This window comes from Malurus melanocephalus, unplaced genomic scaffold, assembly GCF_030028575.1.
Source record: "Malurus melanocephalus ecotype Western Australia unplaced genomic scaffold, MMel_1.1 scaffold_17, whole genome shotgun sequence".
Classification (NCBI taxonomy): Eukaryota; Metazoa; Chordata; class Aves; order Passeriformes; family Maluridae; genus Malurus; species Malurus melanocephalus.
The window spans coordinates 4,146,113-4,156,807 of record NW_026623249.1 but is presented as its reverse complement, the minus strand read 5'-3'; the positions used below and the strand labels follow the sequence as shown (position 1 = coordinate 4,156,807).

The 10,695-nt window shown below is 55.5% G+C and overlaps 1 protein-coding gene across 1 annotated transcript; it reads right to left on the bottom strand.

Annotated features, from left to right (window-relative positions):
* Positions 1 to 21: 21 nt before the first annotated feature.
* Positions 22 to 8,831, bottom strand: CSDC2 (cold shock domain containing C2). The gene is made up of 4 exons (XM_057389158.1): positions 8,639 to 8,831; positions 2,291 to 2,559; positions 1,931 to 2,053; positions 22 to 1,662 (listed from the first exon to the last, which is right to left on the bottom strand). The coding sequence occupies exons 2-4, from the start codon at positions 2,467 to 2,469 to the stop codon at positions 1,500 to 1,502; spliced, it is 465 nt and encodes a 154-aa protein (XP_057245141.1). The 5' UTR covers positions 2,470 to 2,559; positions 8,639 to 8,831; the 3' UTR covers positions 22 to 1,499.
* Positions 8,832 to 10,695: the final 1,864 nt, after the last annotated feature.

Below are 10,695 nucleotides of genomic sequence, written 5' to 3'. Positions count from 1 at the left end.
ATGTCCTGGGGCAGCCTGGAGCCTGAGCCACAACTACCCCAGCCCCTGGGAAAGCCTGGCTTTGGGTTGGCAGTGAGATGGGCCACTTCCCAGGGCAGTCCCCACACCCACACGGGTGGTCCTCCCGAACCCGCAGGGCCCAGATGTCCTGCATGGCACCGGCCTTGCCCTATTCCTGTCCCCACTTAATCCTGGTTGGCAACAGTGAAAAATACCCTGCTCCGTCCACGCTGAGTGCCAGCAGTGCCAGTAGCTACTGCCCTGCTTGGGGGTCCTGCTGGCACCCCACTGTTCCCAACCCTGCTTTGAACCCTTTAAGATGCTGGTAGTTCCTGGAGCATCAACACCATTCCCCTGGGGTGAATCAGGACCAGCCCAGTGCATGTTATCCCTGTCCCAGTGCCCTCTGCCCTGTCCCTCCATGGGGCTGTGGGAGCCCAGCTGGCCAGGGGATGGCAGAGAAGACCAAAAACGAAGTTTGTGCTTTGTGTATGAGACCCTGCCTACACGGAGGGGCTGGGGAGGAGGCGGCTGCGCTCGCCCCGCCGGGCTGCTCAGACCCCTCAGCCCCTCACCCCCCAGCAAGCTACAGACACACACACACACACACACACACACACACACACACACACACACGTGGCAAGGGGGGGCCCAGGGGGCCGGGGGTCAAGAGAAGGAGGAGAAAGTGTCCGTCTCCCCAAAACCATGTCAGCACCGAGCCAGAAAAGTGCGTTACTGCCCGGCAGCAGTGGGGAGCACAGAGGTGCCATGTGCCCCCTGCCCTGTGCCCCGATGGAGCCCCCTGGGCACAGCACCAAGCRTCCCAGGTGCTCTGCCAGCAGCTGTTTGCCTCTTAAAACTAAATTTTTGCTTTCTGTAATCCACTCACCTCCCTATGGCACCGTTGACCTGAGATCTTGTGATGGAGGGATGTGGTTCAGGTGGGTGCTGTGAGCTGCCAGTGATGGGGATGGGTCTCAGCCACCCAGACCCCGCACAGTGATATGCCACCCCACACCACCCTGTTTTGTCCCTGCGCCAGGCATGTCCCACTGCTGCTGTCCCATTGTGGACCAAGTGGGGTGTCCATCTTGCCGGAGTGGARTTCAGGAGGATGAGCCGAGCCACCCAGCCTCTCCCCACTCCCTCCTGCTCTCAGCACCTGCTTCAGCCCAGTGCAGCTGGAGAGCTGGGGGCTAGAACTGGTTCCTCTGTTCCCCATGGCCTCAGGGTAAGGAATGGAACGTGGGGCTCGGTGCTGCCCCCGGAGCAGGGGGACGGTCAGGGAGGGCTCTGCTTCACCTGTCCCCCTCGACAGACACTTACAAACACACACAGAGAAAGGAAACCGTAACCTTATAAAAGACACTGAACGCAAACGCCTGCATGTTTGGGGGCAGCCCCGGCTCCGCCACCACCTCGGCTCCCCCCACACCCCTTGCGAGCGGCCGGGCACGGTTGCTCCGTGGGGTTGAGTGGCTGGCGGTCCCCCTGGGCGCCTAGGAGCCGATGATCTGGCCGGACCATGTCTCGTGCTTCGTGTGGGGCACCAGGTTGGTGAGGACCACCTCCACTGCCTGGAACTTCTGGTTCTTGGGAGGGATGGGGCAGACCTTGTATGTCACCTCRTCCCCCTCCACCGGGACGTACTCCCCCTCGATGCTGTAGGAGAGGAAAGGAAAGGTAGTGATGGTGGGGCCGCAGCCAAGACATGGACCCCTGCCCCAAACCACCCAGGATCAAAGAAGGCACCTGACCCACCAGCTGCCCCTCTGCAAAGAAAACCCACAGGTGATGGGGGGTACAGGACAAGCAGAGACCCATCTCCACCCTATRGAGACATCCGCACCCCAGCCCACAGATCTCCAGCCCCATGCTGAGGGTGTGGCTCCCCTGAGGTCTTCCAGCACCACGCAGCCCTGGGACTTACTCAGACACATGCACGAAAATGTCCTCTGTGCCATTCTCTGGGGTGATAAACCCGTGACCCTGGGAGCGAGAGAACTGCTTGCAGACACCCTTGAAGATGGGGCCAGCAGAGGCACGCGCTGTCCTACAGAAGGAAACGGAATGAGATTTTTCACTGGCGGCACTCGCCCGAGCGGCAGCACAGGGAGAGATTTCTGCCATGAACACGCGACGGCTCCAGGGCGTGGCACTGCTCACACACTGGGCACGAGTGCGCAGCGATGCTGGGTACCGTGCTGGCAAAAGGCACCAGGTGCAAAGGGCTCTGCAGGCGATCACGGCTCAGCCGGGCGGTCCCAAACCCGCATGAACAGCTACTTACGCCGAGTAGGTCCTGGTCCTCTTGGTGGGGAGGGGGCTGGGCAGGTCCCGCAGCAGGAGGTTGCCCCGCTCCCAGATGCGGCTGCCTTCCCGCTGGAAGGGGAAGGTGGGCCACACCGGCGACTTGGGCGAGTGCAGGGGTGGCACYGCCGCCGGTGGGGCGCTGGAGTCCGATGACATGGTGGGGTCTGYGGGCTCCTCCGTTTTGGGATCGGGCAGGTGGGCAGCAGGAGAAAGGATGCCCAGAAGTGCGGGCTGAATGCCGGTGACCTGGGGAGCGAAAGGGGCTGCGGGTTACAGGCCCTTCTGTGAGGCTTTTGGCACAATTTGCCGTCAGGAATCGTCCCTCAGCTCCCYGCCATCTTTGGGAGCAGCCAGCATGCTGCCAGCCTTCTGTATCGGACACTACCTCCAGCACTGGGAATTGGCCCAGGAAGGCTGTCCCAGCTTGGAGCCACCTGAGATGCTCCAGCAAATCAGTCCCAAGGGAAGAACCTGGTTTGTTCAGCCTTTCATTTGCCAGGATAATCCCACATATTTGAGATGAAGTCACTAAAATGTGTACCCTGGGAAGAGAAGTAGTGGAGCATGGGCTGCCACAGGCAGGGGCTATTTTGGGAAGGATGCCCATGCAGTGCCAGCATGCCTGCGTCTCTAGTCCCAGCCTCTGAGAATTTCCCCAATCCTGAGATTTCTGATTTAAAAAGTGAAGAAAAAAGGCTGAGACAACAAGGTCAGGAGTCTGACGTCTTCTCAGCACAGGAGGCTGCTTAAGCCCTATAGGATTTATGACACAACCCCAGCCCCAGCCAACAGCTGCTGCCCACCCACGCACATTTCTACAGGAAGAAGGAACACCAGGAGATTGTGGAAAGCTGCCAACAGCCCTTACACCCCTCAGGCACCTCACTACACAAGCACAACCTCCTGCTGCTGCCATCATCAGGCTCCAGCTTCTGGCTGGCATCATGCAGTTTGCAAGGAGTTAAAGCCCTAAGGGGCAGAAACCTGCAGACAGTGCAATCACAATTGTGGGCACTCTTGTCCTTGCTGGAGCACCCCAGCATGAAATTGGAGGGGTTGTGCATCTTTAAGCCTCCCAGATGCTGTGATGTGTGATCAGCACTGCAGCCACTTGCTCAGAAAGGCCTTGCTCTGCTGGTTTTCTTCCAGACAGTTGCTGCATCTGAAGTGGGTGTCCCTGTCCCAGGGTGCCCCACAACAGGGGTTGCTTGGGGGCACCTCCCTTTAGGTCACTGCTGGGGCTTCCCCATCTCCATCACTCCTCAGGCTCAGGAATTTCCATCACCTGTAGCTGAGGAGCCCACTATCCCATGAAGTTACCATCCTCTTCCCCAGCACCCCCTTCAGCCTTTTTCCACCCCACTGGGGCATGCAGCATCTTTGGGGACAACACCTGCACACACCAGGAAACCCGCAGAATATTTAATTTCTTTTCTGACTCACTGCAGYCCTTTGAGTCATGAAGGCCCAGGGGGGATGTGCAAAAGGGGGTCACCTCCACTCTGAAATTAGCAGGCACCAAGGACATAAGAAAAGATTTCTAGAGCAGCTGAAGTTTCAAGGAGGGACCTCGCAGTTCCTGTTCCACTCACCCACCTCCGCTTGCTTCCCCTGCCAGGGGGTGTGGCTGCCACTGGGCCCCATGGCTGCCAGTCCAGCTTGGATGCTGCTATGGGATGCTGCCCCTATGAGCCTCAGCCAGCATTGCAACAGCTGCCCCCTCTCAGCCCTGCAGAGCTTCACCCCCAGGTCCAGGCAGTAAAGGCCACACTACATACAGTCCTACCCCGAGGCAGAAGCCACCACATTCCTCCTGCCCTCTGAGACAATTCCCAGTTGTGGCTGCGAACCCCTCCAAACCATCTTTCCCTTTGCTGGCTCCCCCCCACCCCCTCCCCAAACCCTTCATGTGCTTCTGTGGCTCCTCTCCTCCATGAAGAAACTGGAGCATGCACACCTGCCTTCGCTCCACATCCCACGCCACACAGGGGCTGCTCAGCTCCTGGCCCAACAGGCTCAGCAGCTCCTGCCCCCATTCCCAGGCTCAGGTTCATCATGGTACCATCTCCTTCCTCCATATCTAAGGAGCCTGGAGAGACTCAGGGAGCACCCAAGCGAGACATCCCAAAGCCAGGCCAGACACCRAACTGCTTCACAGTTCCCATCTGTGCCCCCGTTTGACCGCCCTGCCTGCGATGGGTCAGCAAAAAGTGATGTGGTCCCCATGCACTGCTGCAGGATCCCAGGAGGTATCAGAATCAGAGGAATAGGATGGTTTGGGGGAAACAGCCCTCAGTTCTCTGCCACATGACAAAGCTGTTACTATGAAAATGGACTCACCATGGTGYACCTCCTCTGTGTGGCTTTCACTGACATTCCCCCACCAGCTTAGGGAAAATGCAGGGTATTTAACCTGAATAAGGATGCTTGGAGCAAACTGTTAGTATGCTCAGGGAGTTGGCTGGCATCCACAAGGGGCTGGAAACATGGAGGTTTTCTAGAGGCAAAATTAAAATAAGAGACAAAGGGTTGTGCAGGAGGGGGAACTTGCAAGGACAAAATGGTGTGGGCTGGTGAAGTGACAACCAAAAGTGTGTTTGCCCCAGGTTCACCTGAGGGACCATCCTTCCAGGCTCAGGCACCCTGGAAGGATCCCTGGTTTRGGGGACAAGTGATGGTGGAGAACAGGAGTGTGCTGGGCACCAGTGAGAGGCAGACAGTCTGCTCCCGAGAGCTGAGGGCAGAGGCACAGGGTACCCTCCTGGGCTGCTGCTTGCCCCTGCARGAGCTGAGCTTGCTCCATGCAGGAGAACAAGCGAGGCAAAACTGTCCACAGGCACACTGGAGGGTCTCTGGGTGGCTCACGGGGATGTGGTGGGGAGCATGTGGTGGGGAGCCCTGGTGTAGCGTGGTGGCTGACTGGGATAAACACAGGGACAGGGCACAGCAAGGCTGTGGGATCCCCATCCTTGTGAGATGCAATGCCCGGACATGTCCCTGAGCAGCCTGCTTTATCTCCTGCTCAGAGCAGGGATCCCCATCCTGGTCTACACCAAAGCTGTCCCCCACAGCCAGCAGCACTCTGCCCCTCTTCAGCAGCTCGATCAAGCAACCCAGATTTGTGGGTCAGCCTTGGTGCCCAGCAGTTGAATGCCTGGCTTTGTGCTGGTGCTGGTGAAGCTGAGGCTGAGTAGCTTTGGCACATGGGGAACTCCAGGATGGAATCCTACCTCCCACCTCATTTAAATCCCTGCTGCAAACAAAGGGACTGAGGAAATTAAACTCACAGCAAAAGCAGGCTGAGAGAAGAGGGGGGATACAGGCATATCTTGGCTGTTGTCTCCTCCCCTCTCACCTCAGACGAGATCGGGGAAAACCTCTACTGCCCTTCTTCCCTCCCTGCTCCGCACCCCACCATCCTCGCCCCAACCCTTTCTCCACAACACGGCCCCAGCAGGCGACAAGGAGGGAGTACCTCGGCACAAGAGGTATTTTCACCCTCTCCTCCATCTCCTGCGGTCACAGCAACCTCTGCTGGGGATGAGAGCGTCTCTCCCCACCTCAGGTCTCTCCCGGCCTGGCTGACACCACCCCACGACACGATGTCCATCCCACGCACGTATACAGTGCAGGGACGAAATCCGGGTAACTTGAGGAAGCAAGCGGAGAGATTGCAGCAGCCCGGCTCTGCCGCGGGGCATGGGAAGCCTTCCCAGGGTAACCACCCTCCWCTGCCACTGCTGGACATCCACCTCGCTCTACCCTGTCTCCTCTTGGGGGCTTTGCTCCGAGGGTCTCCYGGGGTGACAGTCCTCCGAGCCAAGGAGGTGTGTAAGTGGCTGCAAGCCCAGGACTCCCTGGAAGGATGTTCTTCATAAAAAAAATACCTCCTACCCTATCCACCTTCGCTCCTCCCCAAAAAAACACCTCAGAGCCAAGCCACAGAGCCCTCTGATGCCAGGGTCTTCTTTGGCAGCCGCAGCCAGATTTGCGTTTGTATTTTTTGGAGGGCAAGCTCCTGAGCAAGCGGAGCTGACAGTCAGGAGCTCTTGCAGGYGGAGGCAGGAAACCCAGGGCAATTAAGGCAGACAGGCAGTAGACACATCAGCTTTTATCTCGAGATCCAAGTACCCCATTCATCAGCAGCGACTGAAAGGTCTGCGGTTTATCAAATAAAATCACTGTCTCTCTCGCCTTCTTTAAAGCCGAACACATTGACTTGGGTGCTGGCTGTGACCTTGTTTAACTAAACCTCCTTTCAAGGCCCCCTAGAAGGGGGGAAAGGGCCTTTTGAAGAGGTAACAGCCTCTGTCGGCCACTCCCCGTTCATTAGTGGCGGGGAAGAAAAACCCTCACGCTTCTTCGCCCGGGTGGGGGAATACATATTTAATTAGCTTAATCGCCCTCGGTGAGTCGGCCCTCCCGTGCGGCGCTTCTTTGTGCTCCTTCCCATCCGCTGGAACTCCAGGGATGCCCAGGATGGATTGGCGGATGGGTGGCCGCTTTGCTGGCGGCTGTCACGCTCCGGCTCTGGACGTGACCCTTTAGCTGTCCAGACGGTCGCCTTTATGGGCCATTCCCTTTCACGCCGCCGCTTCTCTTTGTAAATTCCCAGCTCGGATGCTGTCTGCCACCACACTCGGGTCTCCCGAGTGCTACTGCTCCCCCCACCCCAACCAAGGAGCTAGAGGTTATTTTCCCTCTGCTGCCTTTTGCAGCAGTCTACTGCAATAGCTCTTCCATGCCACTCACCATCATCTTTTCTCCATCCTTTCCATGGCCAGTGCCCCCAGCTCAGGGGTCAGGTTTACCACCCCTTCAAATCCACCCCAGTAGAAAAATGGTCTCTGTGTGTGAAAAAGATAACCCCAACCCTACAGCCAGCTGCCAGCAGCCATCTCCTCATTCCATGGAGCACAGAAAGCAATGCTCTGGCCCGCTGCCATCCTCGGGGAGGCTGATGCCCCCCCAGACCCAGCTTGTCTAGACACAGGCTGCAACAGAGAACAGCTACACAGCTACACCCCTTTAGACGCATGAGTGTGTCCCCAGAGCTCAATGCAAAAACAAAAAYCCTATTTTTCAACTGCTTGGCATATTCACCTGCGGAGGGACCCAACAGCAACACAGCGGTCAGTGGAAATCCCAGGGAGGCTGCTATGAAGGTCAGAAACCAGCTGGGGAACCAGGATGGGATCCAGGCAGGGGTTACCCTGAGCAGGGCCACCATAACGCTCGCTGGGCTGTGTTTCTCTATCCTTCCTTCCTCAGAGAAGGCTCACAGCCTTGGTGTCTGGCAGGTTTTTATAAATGCTGTCTCTGTCCGATGCTAATGAAAGCCTCTCAGCTCCCCCCTCTCCYGTTTTTGGTTACCAGATCATGTTAAGAGTTAAATACCAAGAAAAGCAATTTTCTCACCTACCCTGCATGTTATAAACCCCTTTGGTGAGACTAATTACTATAGGAAAAATAAAACCAGGCAGTTTTTGGGCAATGCACACTGGTAGCGTCCCCTCCCCAGCTAAGCCAATCACACTCCCAAGTCCAGACATCTTTGCTGAGATAGTCTCGCCTACGATACAGCCTGCTTAGCGCTAAAATATGAATGTCACCTTTATGGATTGATTATTAAAAGCTTCCTTAGTCAGTGCTGGGCTGCCCAGCTCTCAGGGAGGCCATGAGGAAGAGCAACCAGGCTGACAGATGCAAAGGAAAAGCAAAGGGAGAAACCATCATGGAGGCTTGATTTACCTTTTAAGCATATATGCATAATCATCACTCCCAAACACCAAGTTTATGAGATTTGTTTGTTATCTTGTGTTGGTTTTTATTTTTTTTTAATTAGCACAGCATCTGTTCAAAGACCTGGCACAAACATCTTCATCTGTTGTCCTTCCTTCCTCCTTTGTGGATCTAACTTGCCATCGGCAGGAATAGTGCAGCCAGTCCAGCGAAATCCTAATTCCAGCCCCATCGCTATCAGCCTGCTTTAATAAGTCTGATTTTTCACAAATTGCCTCCCGCTCACCCGGCATTCAGAGAGCTGGATCCCAGCGGAGCTCAGCCCTCCGTGGCAAAGCCCTGGATTATTTGCCCCCAAGCCAAAGCAGACGTGCAACATTGCCGTCGCCACCCCCAGGGGAGTTATTGTTCCTGAGGCTGGTGGAGAATAACCAAACCGGAGGGAAGTCACGCTTCACCCTCGCACCTCTCCACCGTCAAAAGGAAAAAGCAGATTTCAAAGAAAAAGGTGGTCCTTGAAGTTTAATCTCCAGCTACAATAGMCCGGGCACGCTGCATGGCCATTGTGTCTTTCCTTACTCACCTCCTTAGCAGTGACGGGCTCCCTGGAGCTGCGCTCTGCAGAGCATCCGTGCTCGAGGGGGGCGGACGCTCCTCGGCTACCTTGCGAGGAGCAGCGGTGTCGCCTGCAGCCCGGCTCCGGAGGGCTTTGTCGGCTGGCTGACTGCTGGCTGACGGAGCTGCGGTATCTGATGTGTGGATGATGTGCGCCTCGAACACACACGCATCTGCACGCCTTCCCCTGACGTCAGGGCCGGGCCAGGGGGAGCGGGCAGGTGGGAGGGATCAGCCTGGTCACTTCTGAGCTAGGCTTAAAGGAGAAAGTCTGTATGGGGGGCCGGAGGTGACGAGGGTCGGCCCCGCGGGGCTGCATCGCTCCGGTTACGCAAAGTGACGCATATCGCTGGTGCAGCCGGACGCAGTGGGGTAGCCCCACAGGCTGCAGGGATAGCAGGATGGGGTGTGCACTGCAGGCAGGGATGCGGACAGGGTCGCTCGCAATGGATGAAACCTCTCTCCTGTCACCCCGAGATGCAGTGGTGCCCTACAGCCACTCTCCCCACCTGCCTAAGCGCCCCTGGGTACCACGGTAAACCCCAGTGCRGCAGTAGAGAATAGGAGGCACATGCTGCAAGTCCATCCTACTGCCCCACTCACCTGCACCGTCACAAACCCAGGTGCCTTCTAAGGGTCTTATTTCTACCAGTGCACTGCCAACCCCCAGCTCCAACAGATCTTTCCCTTCTGTTTTCCCCTGTGCTTGTGTGACCATGCTCAGGGCAGCCATCTCTGCAGGCAGAGGCCATGTCATAAATTGGCCTGAGTTTTTGCTAGTCGGAATGTAGGGCAATGGGGTGAGGACAGACTTGTTTGCTGATTCCATTGGGGAATAGGATGAGGAGTAATGGGGTTTAAATTACAAAGAGCAAGATTGATGTTAGACATTAGGAAACACTTTCTAACAGAACAGACAGTTAATTACTCAAGTAGATTGCCTGGCCAAGCACCAGGGTCTCTGTCACTGGAGGCTGGTACGAACAGGCTGAGGAGGCATAACTCAGGGGGGGGATTTAAGTGATATCAGCCTCATTTTGGAGTAGAAAGGTGCACCACACCAGAACTTTACCAAACAAAGTCCCTCAGATCCTGGAATAAAATTGACAACAACCCCAAACAACCATGGCGCAGTGTCAGTGCTGTGCAGGGAGCTGTTATGGGCATCTTGTGACATGGGGTGGTCGTGGGTTGCTTTCGTTTCCTCAAACTCTCTCCTTGGTACATTCTAAGTAGCTGAACATGATGATGCCAATTAGGCCTGTTCTACACACAACCCTTAGGGCTACAGGGTGGCATACAAGTTATGTGGGAAGCACGAGGCATGGCATAGAGTCAGGAGACAGGGTGACAACCGCTCCACCTGGCTGTATCCATCCATCCATCCATCCATCCATCCATCCATCCATCCATCCATCCATCCATCCATCCATCCATCCATCCATCCATCCATCCATCCATCCATCCACCCAGATACTGGGTGTTGATACTGGGCTGTCTCAAGTGCTTTGGCAGAGGGATCAGGTCACAAAGCACTTGCCTCTCTCCTGTCAATGAACTATAGTGCAGAAAAAAGCTCCATAGACAGAAGAGACCAGCCCATCGTGATACCTTGAAGACCTTGTCTAAAACAGAGGCTAAACAAAATTAAGAGAATAAAAAGCAATTATATCTATTGAAGGGCCTTCAGGTACATTTGGGGTAGTCACAGCCCACCCAGAGGCTACACCCAAAATGGACAACTAGTCATGGGTTTTTCATACTTCATAAGTTTTGTCCATTTGCATATCAAGGGTTAATCTTCCAATTACAGTTTTAGGTAATGAAGTAATTTACTCCAAGTTTGCTCCCCCCAATTCATTGTTGTTTACSTATCTTGGGGCTTGAGACAGTAAGGTGTCCTTGAGTTTTCGGCCTACAGAGGAATTTTTAATCTAAAAATGRGAGAACAGTAGCTTAGCACTGTATATGGAATTTACAGTTATACAGTAAAAAATTACAGGATTACAGATTCATGAAAAATAG